The 21,048-nt window shown below is 40.0% G+C and overlaps 1 protein-coding gene across 7 annotated transcripts in view; it reads left to right on the top strand.

The window, feature by feature from the left end:
* Positions 1-21,048, top strand: part of KCNT2 (potassium sodium-activated channel subfamily T member 2) — a 197,383-nt gene that overhangs the window by 135,575 nt on the left and 40,760 nt on the right. For 3 of the 7 annotated variants that reach the window (XM_074599205.1, XM_074599204.1, XM_074599206.1), the window contains 3 exons: positions 616-916; positions 3,323-3,407; positions 5,901-11,076. In XM_074599205.1, coding sequence (XP_074455306.1) covers positions 616-916; positions 3,323-3,407; positions 5,901-6,012 — 498 coding nt within the window. In that variant the 3' untranslated portion in view covers positions 6,013-11,076. Of the gene's footprint in view, positions 1-615; positions 917-3,322; positions 3,408-5,900; positions 11,077-12,716; positions 12,788-21,048 lie in introns of those variants that run through there. The other 4 variants (XR_012588876.1, XR_012588875.1, XR_012588874.1 and 1 more) reach the window with 4 other exon arrangements.

The raw sequence follows: 21,048 nt of genomic DNA, 5'->3' as shown, positions 1-21,048 counted from the left end.
AGTGAGAATTAATTACCTCATTTGCAAGAGGTGCCCTGAATCACACTGAAGGCCACTGCGTATATCCCTATTTTCAGACACAGAAGCATTCCAGATACTATGTGCTGGAAGGTCAAAAATGCCTGGGAACTTGAGACACAGGTAACAGGCACATTCTACCTGTGGTCTTAAAAGAGTACTCAAAACAGTGCAGCCGAAGTTGAACTGTTACTTAATGAAGCCACAACATACATCTAAAAAGCAGTTACAGAACTTGAATTTTTAAAAATAGGTAGACTTGGAAGAAAGTAGAGAGGTCATTCAGAACGGATGCTTAGATTCAGGAAAGGCAGTATCAGAAGCCTAGAGTTGGTCTTCTCAGAATCATAATGGAATCAGGCACTAAATAACACTTAACTGCTTTTGCACCTGAGAAATGTATTTATATCATAAACAAGCTTTTTACATTAAAAAAGCAAAGTCTCATAAAGGATGCCCAATTCAGGAACGCTTGCTAAATACGAACAGCCGAACACCCTCAGCTCCACGGCAACCAAAACACATGTTCAACCCAGTGTTAAAAGTCTGCTGCTATTGTTTAAAGTCCTTAATCTCTCTTGTCATTTTTCTTTCAAGTCTCAAATCTCTATCAGTGTGGAAGAATGGGAAGACACTAAAGACATCAAAGAACAGATTAGTTATCGTAATAATCATCGTAACTCAACATCCAGTGATCAGTCTGATCATCCCTTGTTAAGACGAAAAAGCATGCAGTGGGCCCGACGGCTGAGCAGGAGAGTACCAAGACACTCTGGTAAAACAGCTGAGAAGATAAACCAGCAGAGAATGAACCTTTACAGAAGGTCAGAAAGACAGGAGCTTGCTGAACTTGTGAAAAACAGAATGAAGCATCTGGGCCTTTCTCCAGCAGGATATGGTATGATTACTGTAATACTTTAAATTAATAAAAACATCAGTATTATGCAAGCTGAACTTACCTTTAAGAACTGAGGGTGCCATAAACAAAATATGAAGTTTATGATAAAGGTTTTGTTTTGTTGGGGTTTTTTTTGGTTGGGTTTGTGTTGTTTTTTTTTTTAAAGAGAAACTTGCTGAAGTGTTTTTAATTGGTTCTATAATCACCCATTCCTATTTTCAGATGGAAAGCTCAGAAGGGAGCGTGTCAGTCACATTTATATTTAGCACATATGATATGTGTATGCAGAAAATATAAACATTCCCCTGTCATTGAACAACTGCGCCAATTTTTAAAATTAATGCCAAAGTGTCACATAAAAGTAATTTTATAAAGCATGTTTCGCTAGGGCTTTAGATACCATTTTTATCCATCAAGACCTTCTTCAGCAAGGCTGATGCTGGGTTGCTTTTTCCTTTGTTGAGGGGGAGGGCTCTTTTTGTTTGGTTGGTTTTTTGGTTTTTTTTTTTAAAGCTATTGAGAAGAGCTCGGAAGGATTGCCTTTCTACAGCCTTGGCTCTGTTGTGTGGAAGCCTCCAGAACTATGGGTTCTAGTTTTCCTTGAAACACCAAGAATTTCTAGATCCCATCTTATTTGTCTGCATAGTAGGTCCAGTCTGGAGCTTAGTGCTTTCTACTTCAGAATTGTTAGCACTGGCATTCCCATACTCAATTTTCATTTGAAGAATCCAAAATGTACTGTTTTACAAATGTGTTACTCTTCATTTTTTAACACAATTATTTTAAAATTTGATTTATCCCTAAAATATCCACTATCAGAAGGTAAATGTGATATTTCCTGCAGAATGGATGTTTTTATTTGTCCATTTTAACTACACACATTCTTAATGCAGGGTCAAAACATCTTTTGACAGTAGCAGGAATCAATCATGCCAGTTAGCTCCCTGCAGAAGTTAAAACATGCTCCTTAGTACTACCTCTCTGCACGTGTGTGGAACAACAGAAACAAAAAATCCAACAAACCAGGAAACAAAAATCACAGCTGCTTATGTATCTCCATGTATAAGGATGATCTGTAGAGCCAGGATTTCACATCTTTGGGGTCTGTTTTACATTAATAACCTAATAACCTCCAAGACCTCCAAATTTAAATTCAAGAAGCAGTGAATTCATTTAAGCCAACTGAGACACAACACGGTTTTGCCTATGCAAGCTTCTAGTAGAGGTGTGATGTTAGTATGGTGGTACAGGTGCTTGTATAACTAGTTACAATACTTTGCATCAGTTTCACTTTACCGAAATAAGCTGTATCGTAAAATACCATTTTAACTGTATAACTGCATCTATACTGAGTCTGTGTGAGCTTATCTAATTTTTTTCTAGATCGAAGTATACTTATGATGGTGCAAATATGTGATACAAGCATGTAGAAAAATTGCACATACTAGAAAATTCCCAGTATAGTGATTTTCAACCTCCAGATCAATATCAATAATACTACCTATAATAATACTACCTATATCAATAATACTTCATTAACAAAAGATTTAGGAATTGGATTGAAACTTGAATGGGGCTGTTCTATTTCAAATCATTTTCCCTAAAATGCTAAAGAGAGAAATTAACACCGAAGCAAGACCTCTCCTTTTCAGTCCTATTAAGTTAAAACCAGTCTCACTGCAGCATCCCAGGAAGCGTACCAAGAGAAAGCTGTCTGAAAGGTACTGCAATGACAGGTGTAACAGTGTAGCGAGACTCAACTAGGCAAAAACCTTCAAGAAAAAAGAAAAAAATTCTTACGGCCTTCATTTGTAACATACCATTAGAAGAATAGTTAAAAATGCAAGAAATAAACACCAGTTTCCATTTATACAGCATTCACATTTCAACCCATTGGCACAGGTGATAAAAGGAAAATCCTTACTAGACAAATAGGGAAAGGGTAAAAAAAAGTTTATATTGACCAAAATTGGAAATGGATGAGAATGCTGTTCACCTGCACTGAAACTTGCTTATCGCTTGACCTCAATGCCAACTGAGGACTAAAGTTCCTACTTCCTACACACTAACATAAGCCACATAACAGATTGGTAAATTACGCTAAAACTGGGTTGCATTTAGAGTTGCTATGACTGAAAAAGATGCAACAGAACATTTTTAGGACATTCAGAAAGAAAACAGGTTATTTTGAGAGAAGATAACTCAAAAGATTTTATGACAGATAGCTCCAATTCAAGTGCAGATGAAAAGAAGTTGCTGAAGTTATTCGAAATCACTGTGACACCAGACACTTTTTGACAGGTCTATGAACCAAAGATGATCTTTCATCAAATTACTTTGTCAGATATCATAGTTTTCACGATTTATTTGTAAATGTAATTAATTTGGGTTTTTTTTGTTCTCTAGATGCAATGAACGACCATCAGAACACTCTTTCTTACATCCTGATCAATCCTTCTCCAGATACAAGACTAGAGCTGAATGATATAGTGTAAGTTAAAGCACACCAAAAAAAAAAAAATAATCACAAGACCTGCAAACCTTTCTGCCTGAATTTATTTTATTATCTTTCTGCTGGAAAAGAACCTCAAACTTTCCCATGCATCTGCAATAAATAAAATATGGAGACTTTTATTTAAATAGACACATAATTATACATATATATGTATATAGTTAAAATGCACATATAAATATATAATACATGTTAGTAATGCTCTTACCTCCGTGTTCTCTCATCCTCCTTTTACTCTGTACATTTACAAAATAATCTAACCAAAGCCGCTGGATGGCTTCACAAAATTAATATTCTCATTCTTATTTATAAGTTAGCTACAAAGTCTTAATAGAAAGATCAACCCTTCAAAAATCAGTGTTTTCTTCAAATGGGGTTTTATTACAGGGATCCAAAGATCTTTAAAGTAAACAGCAGTCTTCCCCTGAATATCACACGGTATTTGTGCTTAAGATAATTTGAATACAAATGGTAGGACCTTAGCAGAGGAAATTTTTTCACTTGCTTACCAGGAATTTTGCATACTACATGGGAAAAAAAACCAAGAGAAAAAAACAAACACAGATTTGAACTACCAAGAAAGTTTTGAAAGTCGAGGATTTTAGGTAATTATCGGGCATTTTCTCATTCTGAAGTCTGACATGATTGCTGTGTTAAGCAACACAGAGAGACCTGAATTTCCCCCAAAATCTAAGAAAACTTATTCCTAAAAAGAAAAAAATAAATCAAGCAGTAAAAATAAGATTTTTTTCATGTGTTTAAGCACGCTTCATTTGGATTTTATGAACAGAACAGAGCAGACTTCCACTACTCCTCAGTTTCATTGGCTGGATCAGCAAAACAAATAAGTTGCTGTGGAATAAACAAAAATACCAAATGTTATAAATAAAGGGTAATAAGTCTGACTTTAAACAAATAGATACTATGAGAAAACGATTTAGATGGAAGCAGTAGGAGTACATTTCTTAATCCCATAATTAAGTCCACTCTTTTCTTACAGAAATAAGTTCAGGCTATGAGAGTGGGGAAACACTGCTATTCTATTTTAGCCCTGACAGAAGGAGAAACTTTAACAAAGTAGCAGAGGCAGGTGGTGTTTCTAAATCATGGAGATCGGGCAATTCTCCTGGGTATCCACCATAAAGCCCGTACCCCGCAGAGTCATGAGCCCGTTCTTTGAGGAACCACAGACAGTCTGTTACTAGGTGAGCTGAAAACAGATACAGCAGTTCTGCGGGAAACACGGCAGTGATTGCTCATGCACTTACACAACATGTTAGTTCAGTTAATCAGGATTTTCCATTTTGCATTTTGTTGAAGAATTTTTCAGGGTTTTTTTTTTTTCTTCAGTGTTTTAAGTAAGTCTGGGGCAAAACATACTCATTATGCTGAATGGTAGGAGTTCATGGCCTGTAAAAACAGAAACTTTCTTCAGGGTCACTGCAAAGTAATACAGCAAATCTTTACAAGTACCACACGGCATGCACAGGATCTCTATTTGGATATTTAAGCATTTTCATTTGGTTGATGAGGAGGAGATGGACAGATATGTGGCATCAAGTTTTCCAAGGATATGAGAGAAAGGATTCTTTCACATTTAATTTTTCTTTCTTTGCAAAAAAAAAAAAAAAGTCAAAACCAGTATTTGAAATAACATTTACACTGGCTTCAACCGTACGGCTCATCTTTTGACAAGTTTAAGATATTGGGACTGAATCTAGCTGTCTGTCCTCTATTTAGAAGCGCAGTGGCTTTGGAAAGCACTGAAATGTTGGATCTGCAGCAGCACAAAGCTGCTCCTGCGCCAGAGCCAAAAGCTGTCCCAGATCAAATAGTTTGTCATTTGAGACAGCTGACCAAACAGTGCAGAATTTACACTTGCAAATTAACAGGAAGCTCTTCCATCTTTATCCTAAGAAAAGCAATAATTTAAAACATCTCAAACTTAGATTCAAACTCATGAGGCATTTTCCTCAAGTATTGAGATCTACTAGAAGTTCTCAGAAAAAGGGTCCATCTCCAGACTGTCAGCCTACACCAAGGTTATCAACATCATCCTTTTTATTTATTGAGCACAGTGACAAGAATTATCTTGTTGTTTTCTCATAAAATTCTTTTAGAAATTACTCTGTGGACTGCTTGTCCCTTCTCTAAGGCATAATGAATAAAGCAGATGCATAAAGCAATACAGAGGTACTGGCAAAGGAGCTGTCAGTCAAAATTAAGGTTTAGTTGTGCCTAGCGCATACAGATGATACCTAGGCAGACAAAATGTGAAAAGCTTTATTATTAGCATCTAAAGTGAGTGATGTTACCCAAGTGTCCAAGTTACCCAACAGGAACTAGATTAAGCACTGTCAAAATAAGTCTCTAAGTCTTCCTCAGATCTTTTCAACATTACAGCTGTATGCACTTATTTTATCATTGCTCATGCCAAGCTTTTTTAATAAGAGTTATAATTTCTTTTTATAGGTACTTGATCCGACCTGATCCATTGGCTTATGTTCCAAATACTGCACCAAGCCGAAAAGACAGCTTCTGCAATACAGTGGGACAAGACACCAGGGAGGAAACGCAACTTTGATATGTAACGCATCACAAAATTAAGAGACAATTTTATACACATGTCGTTTCCACTAACCATTTTGAAAACTGAGTGGTACATTTTATGCAGATTTTGGAAACAAAATGACAGTGGGTAAGTGACCAAATTTAGAAATACGGTGTCTAGAAACTCTGACATAAGGGATTGTCAGGCTTGTGGCCTGTTCAATATGTAGTTGAACTTTGTCAGCTTAACAGAATTACTGCTATTTAATCAATATGAACAAATTATTTTAAAAGTGACAGATTCCATCATGCGTTTTGCTTAGACGCATCTAAGCATATTTATCAAGGTGACAGAATGTCAGTGACTAAGCTTCTGACCTACGTCAGTAAAGATTATCTGACGTCTGTAGAGACACCATGCATAATTTGTAGTAGAAAATTTATTAATATCTAAAGCTGCCAACAAGACTTTGTGTGTCAAGAATCCAGCCTTTGAAATATTTTTCAATCTCAGCCTGTCACCCACTTATATTAGAACAGGTTATTTTCAGTGCCATTTTAGCCTCCAGGACTTGAGCGTTAGTTCTCTGTGTTTGCACAGGTCAGGTTGAATGACACAACCTAGTCTCACCGTAGAGGTTGCGATCCGAGGCATAGCCACTGACAGATTAGCTCAGAGGAGCCCACCAGGAGGAAAGTCCCTGTCATCTCACACAGGCAGCCCCCTGCATTTGCAAAAACTGGGAAGGTACTATCTGTGTGATGCTGCAAACACTGGTAGCTCAGGTAAAATATAACCCTTTTAACCTTAATGAGTTTGTCAATAGAAGCCTGAAGAGATTATGATACAAAAGTGAGAGCATCCCTCTAGGGAAGGATTCATACCCCAAGTCCTTCCTATTTCCATGAATATGCCAGAACTGCAACTGTCCAAACTATGTTCATGCCTGGTCATTCAGATTATCCCAAAGTGATACATTTTCATATGAAATTATGTATCACATTGAAACTGAAAGAAATTTATAATCCATTCCATAAAACTAATGTAGTACCCCACTACGTGAAAAGGCATCATGGATTTGAAGATTCCGTTTTGGCATTAAGTACACAAGAAAGCATCTGCTAATGTATGAAACACATGAATCTGCTCGAGAATCTCCAGTATACACGTGCAAGAATGCCACAGTTGGTCAAGCTTTCTACAGAATTAAGCACGCCTATACATTATCTTCCAAAACAACATTCTTGCTTTGCCCTCTGTCACAAAGGGGGAAGAGCATGCTTAAGGTAAAAACCCCTACTGTTACAATTACCTATATAGAATTGGTACAAGAAATTCGGCAGGTAGTCTACAATGGAAAAAATGATTCTTCTTTGAATTCCCTTCATGTCCTACACGTACAAAAATTCAGTCAAAATTGTTTACATTCTCTTCTACATTATTTGGTAGAACAACTATAATTTATTTCTGAAAAATAAAATAGCAAGTTGCCCAGTGAACAACTCATGGATGTGAGTATGCTTATCAGCATTGTAAGGATGTTGAAATCAGGTCACATTCACATTAGGAATGAGAGCAAATCTGCTATTGTTCCCTCCCTTCCTCTTAATTCTTCCAAAATTAATTAATCTGTTCCATATTAAGTCAGAAAAACCGAATCATTCATAAAAAAAACAAAGAGGACTTTCAGTGGACTGAAGCTATCAGAAGACCCAGAGTACCAGTTTCAAAAGAAAAAAGGATAACTGGAAAGCAGGGTTTCTCAGCAATTTTTTAATACTGACATATTAAAGTAGCATCATGGTTCAGAAGGGTTTCAGTTACTCTGCACAGAGTCCATTATTTTTCCACACACACTACTCATTTATGAAATTATTCACAGGCAAAGACAAAGCATTTCAGATGTTCCCTCTGGACACTGTGGAGAAAAGAAACAACTGAAATAGCTGCACAGACTGAAGTCTACAGTTCTTTAAAAAACAGTATATGGTACAGGATCTTGTCCAAGACCTGTCACAGACGTTACTCCAGAAGAGATCACATGCGCAGTGTGAATAACTTCCTATTTTTAATGCCTTTGGTGAGAAGACTGTATTCCAGCTGAGTATTTTCAAAAAAAATACAAGGATCCTTTGTTTCATACTGAAGGCCTTTCTAACAGAGTCTCAACTATGCAGACAGGGTTCCAGAAACATGCCTGCCCTTCAGCTGGCAACTAGATACTCTGCTTTCAGTGTCATTCACACACTGTTCACAGGCTTTCCCTGTACCCTGCCTATAGAACCCACCACAGATCTAAGGACTGTCTGCCACAAGGATCCACGGCTGGGATATGATGCCTTGCATTTAACAGCCTATAAAGCGGAAGAAACAAGCAGTCAGGTGTATCCATTTCCCCCCGCCCCCAGCTCAGCAGAATTGCTACTCAGCTGGAGTTGAATAGTAGCATCTAATGTGACCTGATATATCTCCAGGCTTAATAAATTTCCAATTGCTCATTAGCCCCAGAAGATCTGCTAAAGCAAGCACAAAGACAGCTGGAGATACTTACAATCTCTAAAATGAACGAAAGGCAATCTTTCCAAATGAAATAATTGGTTCTCTTCAAAATCTGCTGGAAGATAAGCAAGGTAATAAAAACTAACAACAGCTCCTTATGAAACAATATTAATAATATTCCACAAAGTTATGTTATTCAAAATATACTGCCTTTCATGTTGAAAGCAGAACAGCTTTGCTTTCTCTGGCATATCTTCACAGGTAGACACCATTCTAGTGAGACTGAGGCCTTCCAAGAACTATCCTAAGCACCTCTACATTAACTCTGAATGAGACAGTACGCACATTCCTTCAATGGCTGGGAAGGTGATTCTTTAATGGTCATCCTACAGGCAATCTTATGTTATCATGCTTTCTTCTCATCATGGTTATCAGAAACATAATACAAGTCCAGCTGGACTGGAGCCCAGCTTGAGGAACAGTAATTGCTATGCTCGGTGCCGGAGAAGGAATGCTGAAGTTCTACAGTCAGCAGGTTCAAATGACTGTTTTGTCTCATCATAGTTCACTCAGTAGATAGAAATTTAGAGCTATAATCACCAACATAACCAAGAAATTTAATCCTAAACCAGTTGTCAAAGGTCAAATGGCCAGAAAACCTGTATTACTTTCTCTCAATCAAAAAAAAAAGGATGGTTTCAATCTGTGCTTAACTGTATGTATTTTTTTTTTCCTCCTAACTCAAAGATGCCCATCTTCCTCAACACCACCTTAACACATACCAAGCAATTTGGTACCCAAAGTCACAATCCTGGTGAAGAAAGCGATAGCAGATAATAATTACTTAATCCTCACAAGGGAATTCTCCAGCGAAGCGACACCTACCTATGAAAACTGTTACCTAGTCTGCAATAAAAAGTCACAAAAAGTGTTTCAGTGGAATGCAGTGTGTTTCCTTAACTATTTCTTTCCAATTTCAGAACACGCATTAATTCACTTATTAAGTAAAAAGCATACAGTTTGAGTTTTTAAAACCTGCAGCTGAATGAGTTAGTGAAGTTTTCATTACATTTTTGACTTCGAAATTAAAAGGACTGTTATTTCCCAGCATAAGTTTTTCCCCTCCCACAAACAGCTTCCCACCTCAGCTACTCTTTACTGACTTTAAAGCGTACAAATATATATATTACTGAATATTTCTTATACATCTTTGTTTACCAATGAACCAGTAAATCGCTAAAGAACAAATAGATTTCAGGCTTCAGCAGTAGAGGAAAATGGAAATTACATCAAGTGCACCAGAAGTAACACAAAATTCTGTAGTTCCTGGGCAGGTAGGGCTGACAGCAACCCTTCTGTAATTCTGGAGCAGTGATGCATGAGGTTTTGCTGCATTGAATCACACTTGATATCTGGAGTTCCTCAGGGGTCAGTACTGGGGCCAGCACTGTTTAACGTCTTTTCAGCAACATGGACAGTGAGATCGAGTGCACCCTCATCAAGTTTGCTGATGACACCAAGCTGTTGTGGCGCGGTCGACACACTGGAGGGAAGGGATGCCATCCAGAGGGACCTGGACAGGCTGGAGAGGTGGGCCCCGTGCGAATGTCATGAAGTTCAACAAGGCCAAGTATAAGGTCTTGCACCTGGGTCAGGGCAATCCCAGGCACAAATACAGGCTGGGCAGAGAATGGCTTGAGAGCAGCCCTGAGGAGAAGGACTTGGGGGTGTTGGTGGATGAGAAGCTCAACATGAACCGGCAATGAAAGCCAGCCGCATCCTGGGCTGCATCTAAAGAAGCATGGCCAGCAGGTCGAGGGAAGTGATTCTGCCCTTCTACCCGGCTCTGGTGACACCCCACCTGGAGTACTGCATCCAGTTCTGGCATCCTCAGCACAAGAAGGACATGGACCTGTTGGAACGGGTCCAGGGGAGGGCCATGAGGAGGCTGGATCAGAGGTCTGGAGCACCTCTGCTATAAGGACAGGCTGAGAGAGTTGGGTTTCATCAGCCTGGAGAAGAGAAGGCTCTGGGGAGACCTTATAGCAGCCTACCAGTACCTAAAGGGGGCCTACAGGAAAGATGGAGTGGGACTCTGTATAACGGAGTGTAGCGATAGGATGAAGGGTAACGGTTTTAAACTGAAGGAGGGGAGATTTAGATTAGATATTAGTAATAAATTCTTTACTGTGAGGGTGGTGAGACACTGTAACTGGCTGCCCTGAGAAGTTGTGGATGCTCCATTCGTGGAAATGTTCAAGGCCAGGTTGGATGAGGCTTTGAGTAACCTGGTCTGGTGGGAGGTGTCCCTGCCCATGGCAGGGGAGTTGGAACTAGATGATATTCAAGATCCCTTCCAACCCGAACCATTCTATGAAATCAGTCACTACAATCTGGAAATGAATATAAACAATCAGCACTGTTAGTGACATCAAGTTGTACAAGGTTATAAAAAATACTTTTTTAAGGCAGTGATATAAATGCAAATTTATAAATAAAGCAATTGCACAAAATATTGTTGCATATTCTTGATATTATATTAGAAACAGCTCACCTCATTTTGAAACAGACATACATTGAATAAATGTCTAAGACCTGCACTTAAATTTTCAGCCACCGTTCTTTGTGCTTGATGCAGAATATGCATTTCAGGGAGACAGGAAAAGAGTTATTAATTCATATTAATTTACAAGAGATGACCAAAACTGGTTATGGTCATCTTCTGAAGTTAATCCAAAACATTAATGATGATTTTGTTATATACTTCATTATTGCCTACACTACTAATGCAAGAATGTTGTCAGTAAAGGTAATTCAACACAAGCATAAACTTGCACATCCTCTCAAGAAGCTTAAAAGGGAAAATATTTCTGCTTCAGAAAGTTAAAAACAAGCATTTGATTTTTTTATGAGCTAAAGTTTTCTATATGTTCTACAAAATTTAGACTGTATACTGTTACAAAAATTCACAACTGGCCCTACCAAGCAAGGAGAGAGGCTGGGATGCAAGGTACAGAATTAAAAGAGTAAATACTTACTCATGTGCATGAGATGTCCCAGACAAGTTGGGGCACCCCAAATGTGGTTCTACCTAGGGCTTTTATAATTTTAAAGCTAGTAAAGCATGATTTGACTAATCGCCACCACCCACACTACCAATTACTAATCATAGTAAAACTTCTCTAGATCGTTTCCTGTTTCTTTCTTCTTTTGTCTTTTCACCAGGATGGGCTGGATGATTAACAATAGCTAGTTTCTTTGGCAATTGTATAGCTTCTAACAGTTCAGTATTTACTCCCATTAGAAGTTATAAACCCTCACTGTTTCCATAACCATCCAGTACTGTAGCAGACTCCAAATGCAAAACACAGAATTGGTCTAGTTATAGTCTTTGGAGAGCTGGCAAGTCCCTGTTAATGCCATCAATTCTACTGCTTCTGTACTTTACTTCAGATTGAGTTGTGAAGCCTCCACTACCTTATCTTCAGTAGTTACTGAATAACCTGTAACTTGGTTACTGTTCACATAACATGAGGACCTTTCTACGCGTAATTCAAGACCAGGATCTGGAAATGGCACACCCGTTAGAATATTCTCAGGGGTTGGTTGGTTTTTTTTTCAGCTTCACAGGTTATTACTGCACAATCACGACGTGGTGTTCCTTCCCCAGGTAAACGGAGTAAAGTTGCAGAGTTCAGATTATTACATTGCTTAACATAAGGTACAGGTGTCAGCTATAAAAAATTCCACGGCTACTAAAAAAACATCAATATGTTCTGTCAAAAACTGGATCCATTTTTTAAATAAAAAAATCCTGTAAAACTTTTACTAAAATTTTAGAACAATAGCGGAGGACCCAGCAAAGCCCTGAAGGAGCTTTGTCCACAGCCATATCTTTCCCCAGGAAAATGCAAATAGGTCTTGAGAATCCAGATAAAAAGGTTGTGACGGAAAGAAAAAGACCTCACCAGGAGGTTCAAATTAACAATTTATTTGGACTTCGCTCACAGGTCCGGTATGCCACTATTGCAAGTTTTATGGACACAATGGAGAACACACTATTGCAATTTAAGGAATAAACAATTCACAGGACGCACTATTACAAGTGATCCCAAAAAGTGACAACACAAACCACAAGCACGCTAGATATTAATACCTTAAAAGAGAGCACTAATCACGATCTTAAAGCATGCCAAATATCATACTTATGTTTCTTAACCACTTATCTTCTCTCTCAGGTAAGGCCATTAAATCCCTGGGAAGTTACCTTGCACAGCATCCTGGACAAGGGGGGAAGAATCTCCTACAGGTCAGCTGTATCCTTGGAAGACTCCCCATTTTCCTCCCCAAAACATAGGATTTGAATATCCCGATTCAATGGGTGGGCAGGATTGTGCCTGAAAGGATTACACTACCTCGAATGGTTATCTCTGGTGGTTTGATGGCTCCTTAGGTAGTGTTTATTTTGTGATGTCTGGTACTCAAAGTCACCGAATAGCGAATAGCGGTGGGATGTCACTCAGGGCATTTTGTTTGTTAAAAGCACCATTCAGGTGTTGGTTCTTACTGTGATGCGGTGTTGAGACAACCCCAGGCTGAGCCATTTCTACAGCTTCTCCCAAGTTATCTCTGCATAGATAAGGATCAATAAGCATCTGTCAAGGCGAGAGGAAGCTAAGTGGAATTTCACCTGCATTTCACCTTTTGTGCTCTGAAATCGGTTTGGCCAGGTGATCCCACTCATTCCACCTTTGACCTGAGTCACAGTTTCCCGGTGAACCCTTGCCTGAGAGATAGATTTTCTTAACACAACTAACGGCAATGCATACTATAATGCTGCAAATTATGATAACAATCAATATTTGCAACAAGTTAGTTATCCATCCAGTAAATACCTGTCCTATTTTACCAAAAATATTTCCCAACCAAGTGTCCTTTATTTGGTCCTGCAGCTCATGTGTCGCTTCAGCTATCTTCTTCATCTTCTGGAGGTTTTCCTGAAGAGGTAGTGATAAATTAGGAATTGTAACACAGCATTCTGCTTGTTCATGGTTTGCCTTTAAGTATCACATCTAGCACAAGTCAGTTTTGCAGCGCAACTTTCAAGACCGTTTGCACTTCGGTATTGAGCAATTCAAAATCGTGATTAGTAAGGTCCGCTAAAGTTTCCAGTTGTGCAGTTAAATTGGACAACATAATTCTAGTTCTAAAGTGACCTATTCCTAATCCAAAGAATCCTTTGGCCCATACTGCTAATTTCTGGGATATAGTCCAATCGGTACTTCCTTTGGTATGGGGATGCCACAGACCTTGAGAAATAAATTTTTCAGAGTAATAAGAAGGACATAATGATGGTACTCCCAAAGTACATTGCAGACTGGGATGAATAGGGTTTAACGTGTTATAGTTGAATTTAAAATAAATCGAGTCTGAAATAGATTCAATAAATATTTATTGAGGTAGGAAGGCAAAGGCAGCACTGGACGGCCGGGGAGTCGCAGCTCCACCAAAGGCTCGCAAATTCAAGCAAGCTGAGCAGCTCTTTTTATCTTTACGGAGATCGGTTTCGACATCTTCAGTACGCCCCTCTGTAGCTTCTGGCTTGAGGTAGTTTAGATAAAATGTCAGTCACAGAATCAGCTCAAAATAATACATTCCGATAACATTGTGGTTAAGCTTTTTGTCAAACAGGAGTTCCCATGTGGGTGTGGCAAGATAACATTGTGGACATGTCTCTTCTGGTTAAACAGGGAGTTCTCAAGACTGCCACAATGGGTTCGTTCCTCTTGCTTAACTTGTTTGATCAGCAAATCACCTTTAGTTACTTATTACAATCCCCCCCTTCTTTTATTTATAAGTGATTTGCTGATCAAACCTAGACAATACCTCACAAGCTGCATCTAATTCAGGATTTTCGTTAGGTATAATTTTCATTTCCAGTTCTGATTGCTTCATCACCATTAGCTGCACTTTTTCTAACCTGCTTTCAACAAAGGTTACAAATTTATTAATGACACAGGGTCCAAAAGTCAGAGCCAATAGCAACATCATAAGGGGTCCCGCCAAAGTAGAAATTAAGGTAGTCAGCCATGGTGACTGATTAAACCAAGATTCATACCAGAAGGATTGGGCCCTACTGCTTGTGGCATTTTAACTTCCCGTTTTTGAATGAGTATTAGTCCTCCTCTATCAGTTCCAGATTCCCAATATTGCATTCCCCAGGTTCGTCCAAATAACCATCTGTGGTCATTAGGCTGCAGGATTTCTAGTATAACATGCTTACAGTTGCCAAGGTGGGGGCCCTCTATGTGTCCATCCCAGCTAGGAGCTGGTGGGTTGCATCCTCTGGGTCCCCATGTTATAGTTAAAAATCTATCTTTAATGGCTACGTCCCAGTTTGAAGCTATGGTTTCACATCCCCAATATGCACAGTAATAGTGATTAGGGAAATTGCAATAGCTTTTCCCTGGATTCGAACTGTGAACGAATTTATCTCGAACAGAGATAAAAAGGTTTTATTGCTCTTTCTCGTCGGCCAGGTGGGTCTAGTTCATAAAAGACTAAATCTTCCAATTTAACTTGGAATTCTGGGGGTCCGGCTGTCACATTATACCGAACTTCCATTGAATCTTCCCATTCCCAATTGAAGGGTTGATGTTCATTTTCTAAAGTCATGGTAATCAATACCATTAATAGGATACCAGCTTTCATTTCCCCACTGTTTAGTACCTCTCTGCCTTCCTTGTCTACTCCTTTGCAGAGAGCAACGGGATATCAAGATCTTCTCGGCAGCAGCAGATAGTCTTCAGGGGAATTTTGCTGTTATCTTGTCAATAATTTCCAAGGTCTAAAGAGTTAGTTATCTCTCAAATATATTTCCACCTATGTGGTTGTTGTGCCCGTTTCCAGGCGAATCTTATAGCACACTGTCTTAAAACTCTATACCAGTCTGTTTCCAGATCTCTTTTTATATTTTCCCAACGATTCTCATCTTCAGGGGACCATTTTACCAACCCGTTTTTAGTTAATTTTTCGTACAAGAATTTTACTTTACTGTTGTAATTTTCTATCCACTGTTGACAATACCCTAATAATCCCAATAACTGTCTTACCTGTCTTTTATTAGTGGGCGCTGTTAGAGACAAAATTGCTTTTACTCTTTTGGGATCTAATTTCTTGTGTCCCTTTATGAGCCAATGCCCCAAATATTTTACCCCTTCTTCAGTAAACTGTAATTTGGACTTAGAAACCTTTAATCCCTTGAGGCCTAAAAAGTTCAATAATTTGATGCTCTCATTTCTGACTCCTTCTTGAGTTTTTCCAGCGATCAATAAATCATCCACATATTGTATTAGTATTACTCCCTGACTTAATTCATAAGATTCCAGTAACTGTTCCAGAGCTTGTCCAAACAAGTTCAGAGACTCTGTAAATCCCTGGGGCAAGACGGTCCGCCGTAATTGTTGTTTTCTATGGGTCTTGGGGTTCTCCCACTCGAAAGCAAAATAGTCCCTACATTTTCCTTCTAAGGGACAAGCCCAAAAAGCATCTTTTAAATCTATAACACTATACCATTTATAATCTGGACTTAACTGATTAAGTATAGTGTGCGGGTTAGCCACCACAGGGAACCGGGTAATGGTTCGTTCATTTACGGCTCTCAGATCTTGTACTAAACGATAGGACCCATCCGGCTTCTTTATGGGCAATATGGGAGTATTGTGGGGAGACATACAGGGTTCCAAAAGCCCTTGGGCCAAAAGTCTCTCAATTACTGGCTGCAACCCTTCTCTCCCCTCTCTAGAGATGGGATACTGTTTTATCCTAATTGGCTGGTCTGGGTCTTTTATGGAGACCGTGATCGGTTTGATATTTAATTTTCCCACCCACCCTGGGCTATACCAAGTTTCTGGATTAATCTTGGCTTCATCTTCCGCAGTTAATAAGCGTAATCTTACTTTTAATTTCTCTTGCGCTACTTCCAAATTGATTCCTAATTCCACCATCAGGTCTCGTCCCAAGAGGTTATACTCAGCTTCTGGGACCAATAAAAATGTTCCCACTCCATATTTATTTGGGGCTTCTATTGTTACATTCCTTATCAGGGGCACCTTAAAAGGTTCCCCCTTTGCACCAATTACTTGGAGTTTATCCTTTGATTCAACACATCCAGATGGTAACTTTTGGACTGTTGATCTTTCAGCACCCGAGTCCACAAGCAACTCGAACACTTCATGCTGAGGACCCAATTTCAATTTTATCAAGGGCTCGGTAACCTTAGGGGTCCCCAGCAAATAGAGCCCCTGACCCCCCCGATCTTCCTTAAAAATCTCCTCATCCTGCATTCTTTTCCGACAATTTCTCTGTAGATGTCCCTTCTTGCGACAATAAAAACATTCTATGTCCTGCAAACTAAATCTTCTTCTTCTCAGTTCTACTGGGCCCTTCCGGGGACTTTCTCCTCTCCTGCCCTGATTTTGTCCTTCCCTTACAGCTGCCATCAGGATTCTGGCTTGTTTCTTCTGATTTTCTTCTTCCCTTCTCACATACACCTTCTGAGCTTCTCGTAATAATTCATCTAACCCCCTTTCCTGCCAGTCTTCTATTTTCTCTAACTTTTTCCTTATATCTGTCCAAGATTTAGCTACAAATTGAGTTTTCAGCAGGGCATGACCCACTTGGCTATCGGGGTCTAACCCAGAATATAGCTGTAAACTTTTTCTCAATCTTTCCAGCCATTCGGTGAGGGTTTCATCTTTCTTTTGTTGTTCATTAAAGGCCTTATTAATATTTTGCCCTCTGGGTATAGAATCTCTAATCCCCTGAATTATCATATCCCGGAGATCAATCGTTATTTCTATGTGCGGGGTCTTGATTGTCCCAAATGGGCCGCTGTAAGGGCCATTTTACATCTCCGGCAGGACCATGCTGATGCCTCTGATCCCAATGCCTCATGCCTGCCGTTCTGATCATTCCTCGTTCTTCGTTTGTGAACAAGATCTTTAAAATAGACTCTATCTTGTCCCAAGTATAAATGTTAGGCCCAAGGAATTGATCAAAACGTTCTGCTACCCCTAATGGGTCCTCTAACAAGTGTCCCATTTCTTTCTTAAATTCCCTCACATCCCCGGAGCTGAGGGGTACAGATACAAATCCAACTCCGGGTTGTGGTCCCCCCATAGCAGTCTCCCTTAAGGGATACAATAAATTTTCCTCCCTCCTTTCTCTAGTTTGACTTCTAGTTATTCTTCGATTAGAAGGAGGAGCCTCTTCCCTAGGTTCTGTGGGGGCTGTTGGAGGGAGATCTTGCTCAGGACCTTGTGGAGGGGGGACATAGGGTGGGGGAGACACTGGAGGTTCGTCTACATCCCACCTTTTCTTTCTGTCTTTTTTCTTTTCTTTTAATGGAAACAAATTAGCGGCCTGAGCCGTGCCCAGGATCCATAAAAAGGCATATTCACTCTCCTCCTTATTAAATGGTCGTTTGTTGTTAACATATATGTTTAATTGTTGGCATATCCAATCCTCTAAGGATCCATGAATTGGCCAATATAAATCTTTTCTTATCTGTTTTCTTCCCCATACCTCCATACAATAATAGACCAATTTCTCCTTGGACTTCCCTTTTCGAGAAGGGGAACTATCCCAATATCGAATCATTAGGCCTAACGGGCTATCTTGGGGTATATCGGGGAGCCCACCCCCACCCCGTATCTCCTGCATGGAACCAGAAGTCCTACTTTTCTTCTGTCCCATCTTCTGAAAGTGCCTTCTTTCACTCAAAATTCACTCACTTCCCTCCGTTCGTGGCCCACGCCCTCGCAGACAATGGGAACCGCCCTATTAGGAGGTCCACACTCACTTCGTCCGGTGGGCTACTAAGCCCAGTGGACGTCTCAGTCACTCGCACCCGGGTACCCAATCCCCGACCGAATGGAACCGCAATATACTTACTCACTCCCGAGTCTTCGTCCGGCTCTTCGTGCACAAAAATTACGGGGAACTGCAGTATCTCCTTTCTCTTTTCTTTTTGCTTTCCTATCTCAGTTCGGAAAATCCAGGTGAGCTAAGTAGGAATCTCCTCCGGGACCATCCGAAGATGGGGCGCCCTCCCAGAGTTGAATTCTGAGTCGGCTGTCTGGATCCAAGTCACGGCACCAAATTTGTTATAGTTGAATTTAAAATAAATCAAGTCTGAAATAGATTCAATAAATATTTATTGAGGTAGGAAGGCAAAGGCAGCACTGGACGGCCGGGGAGTCGCAGCTCCACCAAAGGCTCGCAAATTCAAGCAAGCTGAGCAGCTCTTTTTATCTTTACGGAGATCGGTTTCGACATCTTCGGTAGGCCCCTCTGTAGCTTCTTGCTTGAGGTAGGCCCCTCTGTAGCTTCTTGCTTGAGGTAGTTTAAATAAAATGTCAGTCACAGAATCAGCTCAAAATAATACATTCCGATAACATTGTGGTTAAGGTTTTTGTCAAACAGGAGTTCCCATGTGGGTGTGGCAAGATAACATTGTGGACATGTCTCTTCTGGTTAAACAGGGAGTTCTCAAGACTGCCACAATGGGTTCGTTCCTCTTGCTTAACTTGTTTGATCAGCAAATCACCTTTAGTTACTTATTACAAACGTATCTGTAATAGTTCCTCTGAGCATATCCAAATTAACTGACATGGAGCATATATAGGTGAGTCATTACAATTGCCCATGGTTAAAGGGATCTGACAGGAGGATTTCTTAGAATATTCTAAATCCTTGTAGGTTATGCTGATATTACACCCATTGCTGGAGGATATGGCTTTGTGTAATTTTGACACAAGCAGGCAACACTAATCAAATGCCGTAATGAAGGGATTAACCACAACCAACTGTTTTGTGGATTCCCACTAGTGGCACAATTTATAATATTTGTAGAATTCCACAGCGGGCTTTTTACGTGGGGTTGTGTTGAGGCCTTTTGTTGAGACCGCCAAGGATAGCAATCCTTCCTGTCATCTGTTCTCTCCTCATGGACATGAGACCATAAACAATCAGGAGGTGGCCCCTGCATTACATTGAACCACATACGTGAATTACTGAGTATTGAAGGAATCTCAAAACACCACTGGGTGTTTACCGGTTCCACATACCTCAGGATTAAATGTTCTCCCCAATACAGCTTATCCCCATACTGTGTATCTACCCAAGGGTGTTTAGAACACGGCTGTTGGAAGAACTGTGAGCCCAGGCTGAGCCATTTCTACAGCTCCTCCCAAGTTGTCTCTGCATAGATAAAGATCAACAAGCATCTGTCAAGGTGAGATGAAGCTGGGTCAAATGACAACTCCTGCATTTCACTTTCTGTGCTCTGAAACCAGTTTGGCTGGGTGATCCCATTTAAAGGTATACTGATTTAAGGTAGAAAAAGTATCCCATGTACATATGTCATGTTTTTGACTGGGATAGAATAAACTTTCTTACTAGCAGCTGGTATAATGCTATGTTTTGGATTTAGGACGAGAATAATGTCCATAACACACTAACGTTTTTAGTTGTTGCTAAGCAGTCAAGGCCTTTTCTGCTCCTCACGCTGCCCTGCCAGCAAGTAGGCTGGAAGGACACAAAAATTTGGGAGGAGACACAGCCAGGACAGCTGACCCCAACTGACCAAAGGAGTATTCCATGCCATAAGATGTCATGCTTAGTACCTAAAGCTGGGGGAAGACGTTCGGAGTGATATATGCATTAGACAGGGGTAATTAAGTTCATTAATTAAAAGATTTAAGTCAGAATTCTCATAAGAAGGGGAAAATATTTCATATTTGGAGGCCCCTATAGTGACTCTGCTGTCAGTCAGTGACTAACTGTCAATCCTGGGTGAAACGCAGCTGCCCCAGTCGCATAGAGCAGGGAAAGATTGCAACACAGGATTCAGAGATCCTTTTGTGAGGCTTTTTTTTTGGCCATACCAAGCACTTCCATTTCCAATGGTCTTGTTGCCCACAATAACTACAGCAGTCTCCAGTTCCTTGAGATCCATTGCTTTGAAAATTTCCTCCTCTGCTCCACTTTGGACATCTCTGGACCCTTGTTCCCTTGATCTAGTATTATTATTCAATGCTACTGCCAATAGACTAGCTTTCCTTTTCTGTTCTTCTTCTTTTGTGCAAAAGCAACTATATTTCTGCAACATGCTTGCTGCTTGTCTGTTGATCCAGATGTCGCTGGAGTCAGTCTTGCTATAGATACTTATCTAGGATGCCAAACAACTCTGAGAGGGTTTCAAAGATGTGTTAAAGGGAGTAGGATGCTAGCATTATCTTGGCTGTCCAAGGGTATCTTCTATCCTTCATGGAAAGCTATAAGATTCTGAGAAGCAAAGTCCTTATTTCCAGGGCAAGGCTGTCCTTTAGTATAGAATCATAGAATTGTCAGGGTTGGAAGGAACCTTAAAGATCATCTAGTTCCAGCCCCCTGCCAGGGGCAGGGACATCTCCCACTAGATCAGGTTGCTCAGAGCCCCATCCAGCCTGGCCTTAAAAACTTCCAGGCATGGGGCTTCCACCACCTCTCTGGGCAACCTGTTCCAGT

The sequence above is a fragment of the Larus michahellis genome, chromosome 8 (genome assembly GCF_964199755.1).
Source record: "Larus michahellis chromosome 8, bLarMic1.1, whole genome shotgun sequence".
NCBI classification, from domain to species: domain Eukaryota; kingdom Metazoa; phylum Chordata; class Aves; order Charadriiformes; family Laridae; genus Larus; species Larus michahellis.
This window is presented reverse-complemented; position numbering and strand designations above follow the sequence as displayed.